Source organism: Onychostoma macrolepis, chromosome 19 (assembly GCF_012432095.1).
Source record: "Onychostoma macrolepis isolate SWU-2019 chromosome 19, ASM1243209v1, whole genome shotgun sequence".
NCBI classification, from domain to species: domain Eukaryota; kingdom Metazoa; phylum Chordata; class Actinopteri; order Cypriniformes; family Cyprinidae; genus Onychostoma; species Onychostoma macrolepis.
The window spans coordinates 20,203,946-20,224,535 of NC_081173.1; the positions used below are offsets into that span (position 1 = coordinate 20,203,946).

The 20,590-nt window shown below is 37.6% G+C and overlaps 2 protein-coding genes across 7 annotated transcripts in view; one reads left to right on the forward strand and one right to left on the reverse strand.

Moving 5' to 3' along the window:
• The first annotated feature begins 7,350 nt into the window (after positions 1-7,350).
• Positions 7,351-16,975, forward strand: ptpn23b (protein tyrosine phosphatase, non-receptor type 23, b). The gene is made up of 20 exons (XM_058753380.1): positions 7,351-7,602; positions 8,259-8,333; positions 8,460-8,587; positions 8,703-8,779; positions 8,868-8,917; positions 9,572-9,703; positions 9,808-9,888; positions 9,999-10,124; positions 10,214-10,261; positions 10,444-10,500; positions 10,589-10,647; positions 10,729-10,808; positions 10,941-11,055; positions 11,170-11,235; positions 11,452-11,591; positions 11,878-12,183; positions 12,289-12,443; positions 12,567-12,718; positions 12,818-12,997; positions 13,221-16,975. Exons 1-20 carry the CDS (start codon positions 7,519-7,521, stop codon positions 14,668-14,670), a joined length of 3,561 nt encoding a protein of 1,186 aa, XP_058609363.1. The 5' UTR covers positions 7,351-7,518; the 3' UTR covers positions 14,671-16,975.
• A 145-nt stretch (positions 16,976-17,120) lies between these two features.
• The window catches only part of cspg5b (chondroitin sulfate proteoglycan 5b), a 29,665-nt gene continuing 26,195 nt past the window's right edge, over positions 17,121-20,590 (reverse strand). For all 6 annotated transcript variants that reach the window (XM_058753381.1, XM_058753382.1, XM_058753383.1 and 3 more), the window contains one exon: positions 17,121-17,939. In XM_058753381.1, coding sequence (XP_058609364.1) covers positions 17,649-17,939 — 291 coding nt within the window. In that variant the 3' untranslated portion in view covers positions 17,121-17,648. The remainder of the gene's footprint in view (positions 17,940-20,590) is intronic.

Genomic DNA, 20,590 nt, shown 5'->3' on the forward strand with positions numbered 1-20,590 from the left:
TAAATCAAGGCATTAATGTTGCATGAGTTAAAGCTCACTGACTGATGAAGAAAGTGAGTGTGTGTGGATGGAGTGGCTACATTAGAGTCCAAAGGCCTCAAACCCTGTTTTCTACACACAGCCTTACTACACTGAAGAAAGGTCACATAAACACTTTGTATGTACATCATCTTCTCTCCATCCTGTATGTCTTTTTCTTAAGAAACACCAGCATAGTAATGGAGACAGCCAGTGGGCGTTTTATGGAAGCACAACAACAAAACAAGAAATTACTCAAACTAACAAACTTGGAAACAGTTTTATTTAATGGAAAAAGTACAAATGCAACAGTGTAAGCCTTTTAACTGGTTAAGTTTAATTACTATATATATATATATATATATATATATATATATATATATATATGTGCGTGTGTGTTTTATATAATTAAATACTTTTATGCAGAATGTATGCATTAAATTGATCAAATATGACAGTAAAGAATAAGAAATAAGAATTTCCACCTCAAATTATGTTGTACTTTTGAACTTTCTATTCATCAAGGAATCCTGAAAAAAAACTTAAGCAGCACATAATAAACTTTTACTGAGTACCAAATCAGCATTTGCTGATGAAAAGTCAGCTTTATAATCACAGAAATAAACAGAAAACAGTTGTTTTAAATTATTATATGACATAAAATTTATACTGTATTTTGAGATACAGTGTATATATGCTGTATCTTAATTGAATAAGAAATCACGAGTTGCCTTGATAAGTGATAAGTTGCCTTGAGGTGAATTATAATAATGTTTTCCATTAAATTACATGTATCGCTTAAATGCAGGGTCATTTTAGGTAAATTGGTCCACATCTCATGAAGGGCCACAGTTTACCTGAAACCTGACCCTAGGATGGTAAATTATTATTATCCTTAAGCAATATAGGCTATACTTTTTTTAAATCAAATATTAAGTATACGATCACCAAAATGACTGTCATGCGTGAAACACAGCCACTGCATTTCATGTGGTAAATAAAAAATAGTGGAAACCTCAGCTGCCAGTTTACAGTAATTTCAACAACATTTCAACCGTTTCAAAGTCATTAGCCCTGCAGTGTCTGAGGGCAACAGTTGTGCTTTTTTAAAGTTAACAAGCTATGCGAGTCTCATGCATAATAACAGAGCTGTCACATATTGTGTTCATGTATAATTCAGTCAGAAAACCTTCCTCTGCCGCCAGTTTGCACTACAGTTTGCAGACACCATCATTACCGTGCACACTGTGCATTAGCCTACATTTTAGTCCTAATTTCTTCCCTTTTGCTCTGTTGTTAGTTTTCCCCATCAAAATTCACAACTATCAGCATGGATTTCTTAGACACCTAAATGGCCAACAAGCACATCTTATTTATTTATAAAATGTTATGTTTTATGAAATGTGACATGATAACACTGGTTTGTTCAACCAGTCAGAAAGACTATATGTGGGCTTTAGCATATCGAGAGTCTTACCAACCTTACCAACCTGCTCTTACGATGCAGTCGATCAAGATTTAACCCATATAAATCCTCACAAACCCACATACACACGTGTACGACCTGACCTAGTAATGTTTTTGGGCTGTCTGCAAACATACATAATGCAAAGAGTTTTTTTTTTTAAATCTCAGTAGGCTACCATCGTCGCATGAGTGAACTCCCTGATGTCAGCACTGCACTAAAAACTGTCTTATCAAGCTTGAGCGGCACTCGCTTGTACTCACACACACACACATACACATGCGTGCAACCAAACACACTGTTTAACCCATCGCTGGTACCATGGGGTCTTGATTTTTTGGCCTTGCCCCCAACCATGTCACATCTGTGGCCTCGCAGAGTGTGTAGAGCCGTGTGTGTGTGTGTGTGTGTGTGTGTGTGTGGACCCCAGTGAGAGCGTAATGCCAAACGCCTTGCCAATCTCCCAATCTAATCCTCTGAACACACACACATCCTGTCCTTCCAGATTTCCGCCCCGAAATCGCTCTTGATCACTCCACCGAACCTCACAGCAGTCACACCCCCTCCTGTAACCACACCTGCTCAGCACAGCACCCCTCCTCTACAAACACACACACACACACACACACACACACACGTTTCACTATCCTTGTGGGGACATTCATAGGCGTAATGGTTTTTATACTGTACTTACTGTATGTGCTATTGCCCTACACCAACCCTACACCTAAACCTACCCCTTACAGGAGACTTTCTGCATTTTTAGATTTTCAAAAAACTTTATTCTGTGTGATTTATTAGCTTGTTTGCCCGTGGGGACCTCAATTTAGGTCCCCACCGTGACACGAGTCCCCATGAGTCTGTGTGTATTCAGGTTTAAGTCCCCACCTGAATAGAAAAACAAGTATACACACACACACACACACATACCTCTGCCTGATGTGGATGGAGAGACATACAAGCCAAAGAGGCACACTTGTGTCCATGTGTGTCAGTATAACTGCTGTGGAGGTCATCATTGGCACATGATGGCACATTAAAAAGGGATAGTTCACCCAGAATGAAAATTCTGTCATCATTTACTCACCCTCATGTTCTTCCAAACCTGTATGAGTTTCTTTCTTCTGTGGAAGAAATGTTGAACTTTTGAAGCCATTTTTGAGTAAAATTTTGAGTATATTCAGGTTTGAGTGAATTATCCTTTTAAAAACCACAAGAATCTCCCTGTTACACTACCTTACAAATGTTTGGAGTCAGTAAAAAAAATTTGGTAAAAAAAAAAAAAAACTTTTCTTCAGCTTGGAAGCATTAAATTGTTCAAAAGTGACAGTAAAGACATTTATAATCTTGCAAAAGATTTCTTTTGATATTTCTATTCATCAAAGAATCCTGAACTGAAGTCTGGAGTGATGGCTTCTGAAAATTCTGATTTATAATCACAGAAAGAAATTCAACTTTAAATTATACTGAAATAGAAAACAGTTATTTTAAATTGTAAAAGTGTTTCACAATATTACTGTTTTTACTGTATTTTTAGTATTCTAATAAATGCAGCCTTTTTGAGAATAAGAGACTTCTTTCAAAAACATAAAAAATTACTGAACCCGAACAAGTGTCTTAATTTACACTCTACTTACTAATTCTACTTTTCTTCTACTGATTTACAGTCTACTCAGCAATACTTCACTGAATGTATATTGTCATGAACTTGATCAGAAGATTTATGTTTAAATGCTTGAAATCATTTTTATAATAGATGGGTTGGAGCAGACAATGAAATAAAAGCAGCCAGGAAGTGTCCATTTGAGTTTAAAATACATTTTCAGTTGTTTTCGTCTCTAATTTTTCTTGTGACCCTGGATCTAATTGACTCAAGTTAATTCAGTCATATTAAATCATATATTTGAATAAAATCCAGTAAATTTATGTTACCTAATGAAGAACATTTTAAGTTACCTGGCAATCTTTTCTCCAAAATCCTTCCTTTCATCTCATCTGATGTATGCTCATTGTGTGAAGAAGGTGACCTTTGAAAGCAGCTTCTCTGGAGCTGACCTTGTCACAGGTGAGTGCTTCCTCAGAAGTGTCCTGGCACCATGCTGTCACACACATACATTCAGGTCAACACTCCCATATAGCTCAGTTCCCCATCATTCTATTCCATTCAAGGGATTACTCTTATTTTTTATGTAATTTAATTACAGTTACTTCTTGTGTAATTGAACTTAATGCTGTATAAACAATACAATAGTGGATTTAACATCAACATTTAAAGTCTAACCTTAAAATGCATGCTTTTTATGTACACTTCTCATTTTGGTGAGGTAATAAAAACATTGGTAACACTTTTGTGTCCAATTCTCACTATTAACTTGTTGGTAATTAGCATGAATATTACTGGGATGTTGGCTGTTTATTAGTAAAGCACATATTAGTGTCTTATTCTGCAAGACCTTCTTCTAAATCTTTAATCCTACCCAATTCTTAAACTCAACAACTACTTTACTAAGTATTAATAAACAGTAATTAGGAGTATATTGAGGCAAAAATCATAGTTAATAGTGAGAATTGGACCCTAATCTAAAGTGTGAATTTGTACAGTTTGTAATTTGCACAGTAATCTAATTACACTGTTGAAGATGTAATTAGTAACTAGTAATTAGAGTAATTTACCCAACACTTGTGCACTATTGGGCCACCATACAATTTGCATAGCAAAGCAAAAGCCACATATAATTAAACAACAGTTTACAGAGGGAAAGAAAGGTCTGGAAGGAAGGGTGGGGGTTTAATCCAGAAGAAGTCCTGTGGCCCACGCTCTCTGTGTTACCCAGCATGCACTGCTCGCTGCTTGTGCACATTAGCATCTATTAATATTAAAGAATGTGTTTTCCTTGACAAACCAGCTCACATTACAATGCACAATCATCCAATCATCACGAGCACAGAATGCCACACCACCATTCCAGAGATTTTTTGATCTTTTCCCTCCATTGTTATCGCCATGACAACGCTCATGACATCAGGTTTTCCATTATCCACTTCTGTAGCTGTCAAACACACACTCAAACTTCCTTGCCTTGTTAACCCATTCAAATCTTTTCTTTTCCTCTCTCTCTCTCTTTTTAAAAGTATAATCTATTCAAGCCACTCTAATTCTACGAACTCTGATTCAGTTCAGTAAACTCCAATTAAAGTCTCCAAGTCTTGAGTCCATGAGAGACCAGGTGTCACCATGGTTACAGCAGAGAGACTGCTGGCTGTCAGTCATTGGTTAGTCAGAGGCAGGACCCAGCTGGGTTTATGAGTGATGAGATATAAAATATTAACATCTTATTAATTATTGGCAAATGATTTCAACTCATTAAAATAGATACACTTTTTTGGACCGTCACCGTAGAGAATCCTCTAAGCATCTGAATATTTTACTTTAAATATCCCTTGATATTTCTATTCGTGAAGTGATCTTTTCGCTTATGTCATTTGTATTAAAGGTCTGATTTCAAGAAGCTTGCATCATTTAAACTGTCTTTATATTTGTTTTGCTTAACGAATGGATGTCATTCTTTCCTTTACAAAAACTAAAAATACAACTCAAAGTAGACAAGAAACAAGATATTATATTATATATACTATTGTAGTTTTTATGAATATTTTGAACTAGTTTTTTTATACTTTCAGTTTTTAGTAATGTTATGTACTTTTGTCTTTTTTATTAGATCTTGCTTATTTTAAATATTACGATTTATTTATCTTTTTTCAGTTTTTTTTTCTTCCAGTTAGTAATTTTAGAAATGTTAACTAACTGAAATAAGTTTTTCATCTTATATTTAGATGTTACTTCAGCTTTCTATTTTAATAAATATGTAAAAAAAAAAATTAAATAAATAAATAATAGTTTTAGTTTTACTTAATGATAATAATGTTGGAACAAGAGAGTCTAAGCAATCAAAATAAAATAAATTTATCATCATAAATGTAGAACACAAAGGAGTGCTGATGGACTAGTCATGTCTCATAGACAGGAGATGTAAATTAGTTATGAATATTTCACAAATAGTTACACTCTACAGTGAAAGCATCTTTGTCTAGCTTTGACTTGTTATATCTCTCTCTTTCCTTTTACTCACACTCAGATGCATCCCTCTCTGCTCTGTGCAGAAGTCATTGCCTCTTTGATTAAGAGTTTATTATGCTTCCATAATTCCTGGGTAAATGTCATGGCCGCCCCATGCAGGCAGATTAGCACCCCACCCCGCAGAAGAGGGAGGAAAGGAGGCCTCGCACTCAGGAAAGACTGTGGGATGTTAAACAATCGATACAGAGTGCCAGTGCTCTAGACACCTCTGGAGAAACACGGATTTGAAGAGTGAGACATGTTGTTCTCCAAACAGATTTTCCAGATGCATCATGTGTCACCTTGCCACACGATTCATTTTCATTTTCAGGTCCAAGCATCAGTAAACTTCAAAGAAAATCAATTCTTTAACGTCAACAATTACTGCAAGCTCCAAATTCTCCAGTAGTGAATAAACAAATAAAGAAAATAATGCAGTAAATGTACAAAATGAAATAAAAGATATTGTATAAAAATGATAAAAAATTATTATCTGCAACTTGCCGTAAGGTTATAGCTCTTCTTCTTTAATCGCCTAACCATTGACACCCACAATAAAGCCCCCATGTGGTTAAGTATATCTGCTATAAACCATCTGTCACAGTCACACAAGCTTAAGTATAAGGTACACTCACACATGTACCCACAGGTGACATTTCTCTGCTCTGAAAATAAGTTTTTTAGCAGCTGGAGGGGGAAAGACGCAGGACAAAAGATCTGAGCAACAAAGGCCCGGGACCAGCCATGCGCAAGGAAGCTTTTAAAAGTGTGTGTGTGAGAGAGATTCATGATTCCCTATGGCCTTTCACTGTGTACTGCATTATGTTTTTTGGTTTTGTTTTGCCATATGTATGTGTATCTTGATCTATGGAGCTCTGATCACAGCGTTTATCTACAGGAGAGATAAACATGATGCTTATGAGAACACATTTTAGAGACCTATAGAAGAAAGGAAGGGAACATTTACAGTCTTTTAAATGTTACACTTTTAGCAATTTTAAACTAACATTTTTAAATATCCTTCTACCAGCTTTTATCAGAAGATCGGTATTTGGGAAAGCACAGTTTATCAACAGCACACAACTATACCGTCGTTCTGTTTTCATTGTGAGGATGTTCTTAACTTCATAAATCGCTGTTATGGCTAATAATTCAGCCTAATCAAAAAATTTACGAAAACCGATGCACTGCTGCCTCCTAGTGGATACAAATCACAACACGTGAATGTGTAAACACGAGGGGAAACCAAGTTATAAAGCATTTAACAATAGTTAGTGTACAAGAATTGCAATTTACAAACCAAAATTCAATAAATATGAGCGTTAAAATAACAATAAAATATTTTTTTTTTTCTAAACTGTGGCACATTATATTTGGAAAACGTCGCCTGTTCTATTTAGCTTAATAAATATTAAATGATTTTAATTGAAATGAGGCAAAAAGTCCGTTTGTTTGTGTATAAAAAGATGCCATATATAAAATGACGCAACTGACAACATACAATTATACATATGAAATGCAGTACTATAATAAATAATTTCTTTAAAGACTGGGTTATTTCAGAAGATTACAAATCAAACTCAAAATATTTAACGTTATTTATTTACTTACTTATTTGAACGGTTTGATTACAGATAGATTCATCTTCCACAAAATGAGCAAGTGTTATCAACACTGAAACAAACAAAGTAATAAAGCTTAATAAATAATAAATCGCTTATGCATGGTGACGTACTTCCGGTGACGTATTTGTTGTGAAGAAGAGTCAAAGGTGGGAGCGTCAGGCGGATCTGGACGTCAAGTTTTCTGGGCGAATCGAGACATAATTAGCTTCGTCTTTTTAGAGAATTACAAACAAATTGTATGAAATCGCCGAAAACTTGTGTTAAGTTGAAATAGGACTCTTCGTGGTGGCAAAATGGAGGCCGTTCCCAAGATGCCGATGATTTGGCTGGAGCTCAAGGAAGCGGGAGAGTTTCAGTTCAGTCCCACCGTCAGACAGGTGAGATCCAGTCATCAGCTCCAGACAGGAGTCAGGACAGTTACACTTTGAGCTCCTAAACTTATAAAAATGGGTAGTATGTCTGTGTTGTGATTTAAGGAAGTGTTTCTGTACAAGTTTACAAAAGGTAAACAGGGTGGAAAGAGATTTAAAAAAACTATAAAATGATTACCAGCTAAGATAGTATTCTCCAAAAAAAAAAAAAAACGTGTTTGATTGTAAGTATTTTGATCAAAGTAAAACATAAAGAAACGTCTGGAATATTGCGCAATAACTGTCGGCGTTTTATCTTATGTTATGTTATGTTATGTTATGTTATGTTATGTTTCCGGTATAATTCTGCATAACAAGAATCTGTCTTGACGTCTTTTGCAAATAGCTGACATTTTCAGCAAATGCTTTCAATGGCTATATTTCTTAGGGGTCCTTTAAATAACAGTTAAGTTACTATGAAATGGATATTTTCTGATGGTCTTTGTGCTTGTAAGCATATTAAGTGTAACCTGGTCATTTGAAAACCAAATGACCTCCCTAACATTTGCTAGTCTTATTTATACACATTTGCATTGAGCCAACACTAGGATGTTGTCTGATCGTGATGTTTTATACTGCATGTTAAAAGATGACAGCATACTTTTCCTTTTCTTTTGTCCCAGTACATTCAAATAAACTATGGTGAGAACCCAGAGAACTACAGTGAGGCTCTGAAGAGGCTGGAGCAACTTAGGCAGGTCGGTTAGTGGTGTGATCAGTGGGATTGTGGGAAATGTGGTTGCACACTGTGGCATATCGTTGCAGTTAGCAAGCAGTTTAAAAAGGTTGATGAAGATTGCACTGAAAATCTCTCTCATTCTCAGAGTGTGGTAAACATCCCGAGGGATTTTGAGGGTTGCAACACTCTTAGAAAATACTGTGGTCAGCTGCACTTTCTGCAGAGTCGTGTTCCGATGGCATCCGGCCAGGAGGCTGCAGTGCCTGTGACATGGTAAAACATTGCAGTCGGTGCTCATTTTGATATGAAGCCATACTTGCTACTGTCAATATGCAAGATGTGTGGTGGTCATGTCATTATAGCTTTCCTGCTGTCTTTCTGCTTGCAGGACCGATGGCTTTTCAGGGAGGAATGTCACATATGAGGATATTAATTATGAACAGGCTTGTGTCCTGTATAACCTGGGTGAGATAAATGCAATCAAAGCATTAGCACATTACTGTAAAAATGTTATGCACATCAACTCATCAACAATCCCTCTACTGCATTTTAGGTGGATTGCACTCACTGCTGGGAACTGTGGATAACCGCCTGTCTGAAGAGGTGAACATGCACATTTACACCTCCACATTTGCAATTAGGAAATGAACAGGCAGAGCAGATAAAGCACTTAAGTTGGAAATTACAAAATGTCAAATATCAACATCTAATGTTAAACCGATACTGACTTATATTTTTGTCAAAAAGTGGCGAATGGAATAAATGCATCCATAAATTATATGAAGTCAGTCAGTTATAAATGTAAGATCTAGACATTGGTTTGTTATATTTATTGTTCTCCCTTGACGGTAAAACAAATATTATTAGAATGTCCCGCTTTTAAATTATTCTAGAAAATGTTTTTACTTGAATTACATTAATGGTTATTTTTAATAAGTTTCTGCTGGAAAAATATTAGAATTGTTGTCAAATATAAATTGAATGATTGTGTATATAATTTATACATAGTTATTTTTCTTTATTTACTTTTGTTTCTTTGTAAAAAATAATATTGTTAATTTATTGTAATTTTTCTTATTTAAAGTATCTGTAAGAGTTTGGACGTGAATATAGCCTTTAATGCTGATATGTCATAAAATAATTGACAGTTCAATAAATGAACAATTAGGAAACATTGAAAAAAATAATATAAATAATTGAAATTTCTCAAGCTAACCTTTTGTTCCTTTTTTGTTCTTTTTTTTTTGGTGTGTTAAGGGGATGAAAGTGTCCTGTACGCATTTCCAGTGTTCTGCCGGGGCTTTCACTCACCTCAGAGACCATTTTAATCACAGCTACAGCTCTGACATGAGCAGCCAGGCACTCTCAGTCAACATCAGCCTCATGCTGGTAATGCAAAGTCTACCACACAAATGCTGCGTTTGAATTTCCAAATTTCCAAAATGCACTTGATTCGGACAACCTCTATTACCTTTCTATCTTTCTCTCTGAAGGCACAAGCTCAAGAGTGTCTCCTGGAGAAAACTTTACTAGACAACAGAAAGAGTCATTTAATAGCAAAGATTTGTGCTCAGGTAAGAAGTTCTGTACATATTATGCTCATCTATCAGGATAACAGCAGGTCTTTGATTTACTCTTGTCACTCACTTGCCACTATCAACACTAATGTAATGTCTGATTGCAGGTGTGTGATTATTATAAGGATTGTCTGAGGGTGTTGGATAATTCTGAATGTGTGCCGGGAAGGATTCAGAAAGAGTGGAGAAAGCTCGTCAACATGAAGATCAGCTACTTCAGTGCCATCACACATGTGAGACCTCTACACTCACCATATGTCAATGCATTTTCATAAACTTGTTGGTTATTTTCATAAACCATACATCATTTTATTTTCATTAGTTACACATGGGAAAGCAGTCGGAGGAACAGCAGAAATATGGAGAAGCAGTAAGTACATGCTTGTGTGTGTTAACATTGTTTTAGTTATACATAGTTTTTGACATAATTGAATGTGCACCAAACATTACTTGGTGTACTTTAAAAGAGGTCTTCAGTGTCATCTCTAGAATATGAGGGTAATATCCCCTGATGACATTGACAGTGTGAGGCCACCTGTTGTTTCTCCACAGGTCGCTTACTTTCAGTCCTCCCTGGACAAACTTAATGAGGCAATTAAGCAGAGTAAGGTAAAGATTCTCAAACACATGCACGCAGATACACACAACCTGGTTGTTTATTAAGCCCATTTACATGTTTATTCATTGACTTTTTCAGGGCCAACCGGAATCCGTACAGGAAGCTTTGAAATTCACAATGGACGTGATTGGTGGAAAGTAAGACTTTGAATGTATTATTATTATTGTTACGTGTTTTCATTTGGAGATAATTTTCACTGTACTTTCCGTCTGTTTCAGATATAACTCCGCTAAGAAAGACAATGATTTCATTTACCATGAGTCTGTGCCTGGTCTGGACACATTGGCTGCAGTAAAAGGTATACTAGCAGCTCTAATATTTCTTTTAAAATTATAATAAATTATTATTAGGATAAATTATAATAAATGTAAAAATCATTATTTTGTTCATTTTTGCTTCCTTTGGTACTGTTATGACATCTGCCACGCAGGTGCATCGTTGGTGAAACCCCTGCCTATAAACCTAACTGATCAAAGTGTCACCGGTCCTGACCTCTTCTCTAAACTTGTACCCATGGCAACTCATGAGGCCTCATCCCTTTACAGGTCAGCTGGTGCATCAGTAACGTGCTTTACTTATGTTATTTTAATGTTTAATGTCTATGTGGAAAGTTCATATTTGTAACTGTTGTCTTTTTCTTCCCTTTTTCTCTCTCTTAGTGAGGAAAAGGCAAAGTTACTTAGGGACATTGTGGCTAAAATAGAGGATAAAAACCAAATCCTTGAGTAAGTTACTCAAAAACGAATACCGACTAATACAGGATATTATGTCATCATTTACTCACCCTTAAAAACGTCTTTCAGGTTTCCAGGAATGATGAGCAAATAATGTTAGAATTTCCTGTTTTTGTTGAACTAACCCATAAGCAAATCTACCCTGTGTGTCTATAGGCTTGTACAGTAGCTGAAATGTGTTCCTCGTTTCTCTCGTACTCTGTGCAGGAAATTTATGGAGTCTCTAAGCAGTGACTCTGTGTATAAAATAGACATGTTTAAATCTCTGCCTGACGTGCTGTTGGAAAAATGTGCATTTCTCAGTGTACGACCAGACATTGTCAAGAACCTCGTTCAGGCCATGCAAGGTGAGAGTGAACACACACACACACACACAAATTTAAAATTTGGACAAAAACATGAATTTTGTGATAATTAATGAGCATTCTGACATTTTGCAGTATGTTTCTTTTTTTAATCAGTCAGTCCAACATTAAAACAAGAATTCTATATGTAGTTTGCAAACTGTTGTGTCTTTGATAATTCTGAACAAATACCCAATAAATTCCTATTTTCTACTATTGTTGTATGATTTTTTTTATTTATTTATTTTTTTGATGGATTTGATGACATTCAATTATGTGTGTTTTGCAGCACTATCTAATGTTTACACCGATGTGGGTTCATCTCTGGATGAGGTCCGTAGTGCCCTTGAGGAAGATGAGGCTGGGGAGAAGAGTTTGATGGAGGTAGTGGGGCAGAAGGGACTACCGACAAGGCCTGCAGTCTTTCAGGATATTCAAAAAGAGTTGAAGAAATATGAGGCTGCTCATCAGGCAGCCAGCAACACTAACACCGAGCTCCATAATGCCATGAACCAGCACATACCAAACCTACGTCTGTTACAGGGATCTATTGAGGAACTCAGAAAGAGCCTGCCCCAGCCAGAACTCAGTCAAGGTAAAAGTGTTTCTTAACTTATGCACATGTGCACTTCTACATTTAGAAGAAGGAAAGATACATACAAGTGAAAAGTTGTTGAAGATTCTTTCCTTTCCTCTTAAGATGAAATGTCATCCCTGCAAAAGATGAAGACTATTCTTGGCAAAGTTGATGAAATGCGAAAGCAGAGGATCTCATTGGAGAGCCAGTTTCGTGACCTTATTCATAAAGATGACATCACTGGAGTCCTTGTAACCACAGATCGTGCTGAGATCAAGGTTAATGACCAACTGAAACAGACAGCAGAGCAGCACAAAGAGATAAAGAAAAGGCAGTACAAATGACAGGCAATAATTAAAAAATCTAATGATTCTTTCCTTCTATCTTTCTCTCTGCTTCAGACATTGTTTGCAGAGCAGTTGAAGAAATATGATCAGCTGAAGGGATATATAGAACAAAACTTGGTTGCCCAGGATAACATCCTGAAAGCCCTAACAGAAGCCAATGTACAGTACGCCCCTGTCCGCAAGACACTCACGCTCACAGAGCAACAGTATGTGTTTGTGTATTTTCACGTTTAAATAACTGAGGATTTTAAAGTTAGTGTCTGTTTCTGTGGCATTGTGTGTAAACCTCTCATTTTGTCCTGCAGATGGAACAGCACTGTGCAGGCCTTGATTGCCTCATTTGAGGCATATGAGGACTTGATGAAGAAGGCTGAGGAGGGAAAAGACTTCTACCAGGATCTGGACAAGAAGACCTCCCCCCTGTTGGACAAAACAAAGTCCTATTGCCAAACCAGAGAGGGAGAGCGAGTTGCTTTGGTGGAAAAGTAAGTTGTCTCAGGTGGAAGCTATTTGATATTTTGAATGGATTTTGTATGTGAAGATATTAGTAAATCATCATTTTAGGTAGTCTGTTTGGATTGAATCTGCAACCTACTTATCAGCTCAAATAATTAACTAGTAGACTATTACAACTCAACACTCAAGGTATTCCATGTCAGATTCCATCCATTTTTCTCACCACATGCTTATCTGATGTACTGTCTGCAGGGAGATTGGAAAAGGGCAGCCTCCTAGACCTGCTGCCCAAAAGCCTGTGGTCGGCCAGAAAGTTGTTGGTCGTAGATCTGGCCCCTCCAGTCTTCAGTCTGTAGGTCCTTCTGTTGCTTCTTTTGAAGATCTCCCACAAGAACTACGAAGCCTCCCTCCAAATCTGAATTTGCCTCGATTTCCAGTAGTTTCCAATCCTAATCCTCATGGTGGAACTCCTGTTAGCTGGCTACAAGGGCCAAACCCTTTTCCACCAACTCAGTTTCCTAACCCCCAGTTTCCCACTACAGATCCAAAGCTCAGGCAACAGTTGGCCCACCATCTCCCACAGGTTCCTTATGGCCAGCCCTCTGCACCTCTACAAATCCCTGGGCCGTCACCACAGCAGTTCCAGGTAAGACCAGCTGGAGGCATCACACCTGTCCATCCACAGGTTAACCAATCAACCACCCCACAGATGCTTGCTCAAGGGTACAATCCAGCTCTCTGGCAGCAAGGTGGGCCTATTACAGGGGGTTATTCTGTGCCTCCACAAATGGGACAGATTCCCCAAAATTCCATCAGGCCTGGTTTACCAGGACAACCGCAAGTATCTTTGCCAAACTCTCAAGGGCAGCAGATGCCGACTGGCATGCCTCAGTATTCCTCTGTCCAGCAGATCATACAGGGAGCACCATGCCAAAACTTTACCACCCAGCCTAGACAAAGCATCCCCTCAACCACACCAAGAAGTGCATTTCCTGGGCAAATCCTTCCACCCTTTCCACCTGGTCAAGTCCAGCCTCCAATGCCAGGCCAAGCACAGCAACAGTCTGGCCTTCCCTCAGGTTACCGGCCAGCATTGCTTCCACATACCCAACCCCAGCTTGGTCCACCAGGCCAACTGACAGTGTCCCATCCTCAGGGTGCCCTCATTTCAGGGCAAGTTCAGCCTCAGTCCACTCTCTCCAATCAGTTCCACCCCGGACAACTTCCACAAAACAGGCCTTATATGGGTTATGCCGCCACACCCTTCCCATCTTCACAACCGCAACAAATTCCTGCACCCCACCAAGTACATCCAGGGTCTCATGTCTTACCACAGGCACCCTTGAGCCAAAATTCCCAAGTTCCTTTTGGCCCTCGTCCACTCAGTCAATCCCAAATGCAACCAGGAGCTATACCTCCACAAAGTAATGTGTATTCATTTGCACCAACACACATGGGCCAACAGACCATTCCATCTCAATTCAACACCATGTTTAATGTGGCTCACTTGTCATCAGGACAAGCAGTTGCCCCAGTGATGGACAATCCTGTTCCACCTTCACTTGGCAGCACCCTCATACCGACTCCATCACCTGTTCAGGTTTCCACATCAAATGCTGCACCACCAAGTTCTGACTCCACTGCAATTCTGGATTCTCTCCAGAACAAGGTGGATAATCTCTGCATTCAGTCCCCAAACTAATTCCCATAAAAACAACTGTGCATATGCCGTCAATGGTAGTCAGGATACCATGCAGAGCACAATAAGAAACGACGACGGTCAACAGGGGGTGCCAAAAAAAGATGACCTTGGTGATTTGGATCCGTTATGGTCACAACACAAAATCTGATGCCTGAGCACACACTAATACTTGCCTTCTCTACATGGCCAGTACTAACACAAAATTGCACTGTACTCTTAGTTCCTGTAATTGCACACTATGACTTAGCAAATGTACTACAAGCAAATGGAAAACTGCTTTTGCACTGTAATTCTATGCAATCCTCTAATATTGTCTAGTTTCACTCTATGCATTTCTATTCCTAAATAGAACTTTAGTTTGCACTGTAATGAGAATGATTATATTGATGATGATGATGAGGAAGAGTTGACTGGTTGTTTCTATGTTAGGATGTATTTTCCACTATTTCAGAAACATTTTGATACAAAAGCTATTCTTGTTCTTGCATATAATTTTGTGATAAAGTATAAACAGCTTTCTTTTAGCGCTGTATGCACCGTAACACAATTTTAATAATAAAAAGCTGCTTAAATTTCCAAATTAAACTAGTTGAAACTTCAAAATGTGTTTACATGTCTACCTTTATAGAGAGTTGTGTTATCAGCACTACGCACCTGGATATGCAGTTGTTCACTTAAAGCTTGGTCAAACTGTATAAGGAACATCTGGGAACAAGCTTCAGGTACTTTGTGTACTTAAGGTTTGTTCCCTAAGTCACATCAGTGTTTTTTTGTGTAATTTTTTTTTTTAAGTTCCTACTGTGAAAAGTGAATTTTTGCTAGTCTGAGTCTTAAGTGTCCTCTTGAGCAGATTCCCTATGCAAGTTTTGCGCCATGTATTCGTACTAGCATACAAAATATAACCAATATAACAGATTATAGTGCATTATACAATAAACATGCTGTTGTGTGCTAATGTACCATTGTTAAATGCACCACTGCCCTAATATGGCCATATGATGGCAGTGTGGTTGTGTTCTGTTTTAGGATTGTCTGATATGAGTGTGTCCTTCTTTCTTTATGGGTTACTGGAGCTGTCTCGATTAAATCAATATGCTTCATTTGCTTCAGGCACAAAGAACCACAGAATTACTACACGTACATCCTGCAGTAAATGTCTGTAAATAATAAAACAGGGATGCTCATGTTGAGGCAGGTCTTTTGGAGAGACTTCAAGTCTATTACACATTTTTCCTCTCTCTTTCAAACTGTACTCATAGAGAGGATGATTAGGAGAATAGGTCAGAAAGTGCACTCTGTGTAATGGGTAGTGACTGGAATCTATTATTGAACAGTATTGATGTATCTCGTTGCATGTAAACATGAAAATGGCTAACACAATACATGTTTGTTGCTAGTCGGAAATCTTTTTGTCTTCGTAGTGAGCTCAAGAGCCCTTTACTCTTCCGAGACAGTCTTTTATTTCAGAAGTCTGTGCATGCCATCCCTTGCTTTTGACTTGCTTTGATGGAGTGAACGCTGGGAGAGCAACTGACCCAGTTTTTCTTTGTAATATGGTTTTGGCTTGAGCAGAATAACACACTCTTAGCATTGAAGTGTTTTGTCGAGGACTTGATTAGAGAACATGGTATTAGTTTAGATTATCAGCATACATCCGTCAGTCTTCACATGCACACTGCACGCGCAAGACAACTCTGAACTTAAATTTTGATATGTCGTGTTTTGTAACATCAACATTTTAGGACATTTTAAAAATGTATGTGTTTGAGCCTTCCTGAGTCCAAATAATTTTTTTTCCAAAAGATATTTCTCTCCCAAAACTATTTCTCCATTTTTTTTTCAATACCAAAAACTTTGTTCTCTCTCTGCAAATAAAAAAAAAAAAAAAAAATCAAGATGCAACACGAGAAAAAAAAAAAAAGATGGTTAGCTAACATTTAGTGGCACTATTTTAATAAGCATGAAATCTAATGCCTATTTCTGTTGATTTCTTCTTGAATAATACAAGGTTTTACAAATTGTTAAATCAAGTTACATATATACATATGCGTTACGTTTATTTATTTTTTTAATTGTTGGTCTATCTAAACCTCTCTTTTGTCAAGTAAAACAGTTTGTCTCTCTTGGGAGAGAGAAAAAAAGAATTTTTTTTTGGAGAAAGAATAAATTCTTAGCATGTAGGCTGAGCAAGGAACTAAACCCCCCCGCCTCCCCCATCTCATGTTGCCTTTTGACAGGGAAAAAAAAGAGAAAAGTTTTTCTGTCGAGAAAAAAAAATGTTTAGTACTTGGGCTCAGGAAAAATTCAAGACATTTTTTCCACCCTGAATTTTCTCTTTACAATGTGGTTCTGGGCTTCCATGGAAAATGGCAACCACAACTTGCATTTCTTTTTTGCCTTTTCAAAAACGACCCCATTTTGTCCAAGGAACCAATAACAACAATGTCAGATCTAAACAATTCTAAAATTCTTTATTCTTAGTGAAAGTATTAATCTAACATGAAAAACACACAAAAAGCACCTTGTTAATAATAATAGTTATCAAGTTGTTTGTTTGCCCTGAATGTTTACAGGTTCCATAATTTCAGTGAATGCATGTGTATGAATATGAATGTGCTATTTGACAAAATATAAAACACAAAACTTGGCACCATAACACATCTGACATCCATGTTTGAGTCTGTAATACCAAAATTAACAGTTTCTTGACTTATTTTCCCTTTATACTTCTGTTGCACAACAATTCTACTTCATCTCACCATTTATCATCTACTAACCTTTATTGTGCTGCTGTGTGGTTTTGTTTCTGTCAAGGCCAATGCTTTTAACCTGCCTCCCAATTCATGTCTTGTTCATCCACAAGACTCTCACTCCTTACCAATCAGTGTCTCTTAAATTTGTCACGGTCAAGTCGCATGTGGGGTAAATTTGCCACTTGTTTAGTTGTGCATCAGTCAGTGTTGAAGCTTGCACTGATGTTAAGGTGTGTAGGCCGTGCCCAGGTGAGGGCTGGATGAGCCGGACAGCACTCCCGGAAGGGAACGCGTGCTAATGGGGCTGTAGCTGGGTTCGGAGCTGCGTCTGGGGCAGAGCTGGGACAGAGGCCTCCCCTGTACAGATCTGCCAGGAGGCCGGCGCAGCACAGGGGACTTTTTAGGGGATTTGGGGAGCTTGTAGAGAAAGACGTTGTAGTGCAGTTGGGGGCTTGTCTCGGGGAGCATTTTCGCCTCTTTGGGGAGAAGCAACTCTAAGTCGATGGTCACACCACCCTGGACACATACATACATACAAAGGCACAGGTACAAGTACACAAGCATAACAACACAAACAGGAATAAAATAAAAAAAATCACATATAACACAATTACACAGACAAACACATGGTAAACCCATACATAAAGAAAAAGCATAAAGAATTTAACAAATAAAGTGCATAAACTGATAACAACTCCCTCCCGGCACTAAAATTATTTAAAGTCAAAGTGAGTAGAGGAAACTATCAGCTCATTGTTTTGTGAGCATTATTAAGTGATTTGACTGTTGACACCAACCTGGCACAAACTGTGAATGAGGTGGGCATGGGCAAGTAATCAGCTTGCAGGAATTGATCTCATATTATCAGGCTGAATTAAACAAATGATTGTACTTCACTTGCGCTCTGTATTAAGTAGAGGGCTGCTTAATCTTTTCAAAACCTTTGTAATACCTTATTTTGTGGCTCATTTCCAACTGTCAAATTTACTAGACTGAGTGCCCACTAGTTTCTATCTAGTCTGCATATACAGGTGCTGGTCATATAATTAGAATATCATCAAAAAGTTGATTTATTTCACTAAATCCATTCAAAAAGTGAAACTTGTATATTATATTCATTCACAGACTGATATATTTCAAATGTTTATTTCTTTTAATTTTGATGATTAGAGCTTACAGCTCATGAATGTCAAAAAATCAGTATCTCAAAATATTATAATATTTACATTTGAGTTTGAATAAATGACCATCCCTACAGTATAAATTCTGGGTATCTCTTGTTCTTTGAAACCACAATAATGGGGAAGACTGCTGACTTGGCAATGATCCAGAAGACGAACATTGACACCCTCCACAAAGAGGGTAAGTCACAGAGGGTCATTACTGAAAGGTGTGGCTGTTTACAGAGTGCTGTATCAAAGCATATTAAATGCAAAGTTGACTGGAATGAAGAATTTGGGTAGGAAAAGGTGCACAAGCAACAGGGATGACCGCAAGCTTGAGAATACAGTCAAGCAAAGCCGATTCAAACACTTGGGAGAGCTTCACAAGGAGAGAACTGAAGCTGGAGTCAGTGCATCAAGAGTCACCACGCTCAGGCGTCTTCAGGAAAAGGGCTACCAAGCCACTTCTGAACCAGAGACAACGTCAGAAGCATCTTAACTGGGCTGTGGAGAAAAGAACTGGACTGTTGCTCAGTGGTCCAAAGTCCTCTTTTCAGATGAAAGTAAATTTTACATTTCATTTGGAAATCAAGGTCCCAGAGTCTGAAGGAAGAGTGGAGGCACAGAATCCATGTTGCTTGAAGTCCAGTGTGAAGTTTCCACAGTCAGTGATGATTTGGGCTGCCATGTCATCTGCTGGTGTTGGTCCACTGTGTTTTCTGAAGTCCACAGTCAACGCAGCCATCTACCAGGAAATTTTAGAGCACTTCATGCTTCCTTCTGTTGACAAGCTTTATGGAGATGCTGATTTCATTTTCCAGCAGGACTTGGCACCTGCCCACACTGCCAAAGGTACCAAAAGCTGGTTCAATGACCATAGTGTTACTGTGCTTGATTGGCCAGCAAACTCGCCTGACCTGAACCCCATAGAGAATCTATGGGATATTGTCAAGAGGAAGATGAGAGACACCAGACCCAACAATGCAGATGAGCTGAAGGCCACTATCAGAGCAACCTGGGCTCTCATAACACCTGAGCAGTGCCACAGACTGATCGACTCCATGCCACGCCGCATTGCTGCAGTAATTCAGGCAAAGGAGCCCCAACTAAGTATTGAGTGCTGTACATGCTCATACTTTTCATTTTCATACTTTTCAGTTGGCCAAGATTTCTAAAAATTCTTTCTTTGTATTGGTCTTAAGTAATATTCTAATATTTTGAGATACTGATTTTTGACTTTAATGAGCTGTAAGCTCTAATCATCAAAATTAAAAGAAATAAACATTTGAAATATATCAGTCTGTGTGTAATGAATGAATATAATATACAAGTTTCACTTTTTGAATGGAATTAGTGAAATAAATCAACTTTTTGATGATATTCTAATTATATGACCAGCACCTGTAATTGCTATGCAAAAATCTAGCATTAGTCAGCAAATTCAATTTAAATGTCTAATTGTTGTATCAGTAATTAAATTCTTAGATTAAATTCAAAAGCCCATTTCTGCTCTTTGGATAAACTTTCAGAGGAAACAGCTTTTCAAACTTCAGGTGTCATGTTTAGGTGGGAAACTTTGGTACTAGCTTAATCTTCATTGTTGTTGTTGTTTTTTTTTAGCAATTTATGGACAGAATTCTTATCAATGAGTGATGGCAGACTCAATAAGCAACTAAGCACATCAAAGCGAAGTTACAGTTCTACTATATTCACATTCAAAGGTTTGGGATCAGTAAGATTTTTGTTTTTGAAAGTCTCTTATGCTCACCAAGGCTGCATTTCTTAGATCAAAAATACAGTACAAAGAGTAATATTGTGAAATATTAGTACAATTTTTAAATAACCGCTCTTCAATTTCAATACATTTTAAAATGAATTTAGTTGAATTTTCTTAAGTGTCAAGATCTTACAGAAATCATTCTAATATGCTGATTTGATGCTCAAAAAAACATTTTTATTATCACAACTTAAAACAGTTGTGCTGCATACAGTATATAGTGGAAA

Coding starts and splice junctions, on each gene's coding strand:
- ptpn23b (XM_058753380.1), top strand. CDS start 7,519: ATGGAGGCCGTTCCCAAGATGCCGATGATTTGGCTGGAGCTCAAGGAA. Junction 9,889..9,998: donor TAGCAAAGATTTGTGCTCAG/GTAAGAAGTTCT, acceptor GTCTGATTGCAG/GTGTGTGATTATTATAAGGA. Junction 10,648..10,728: donor ATGGACGTGATTGGTGGAAA/GTAAGACTTTGA, acceptor CGTCTGTTTCAG/ATATAACTCCGCTAAGAAAG.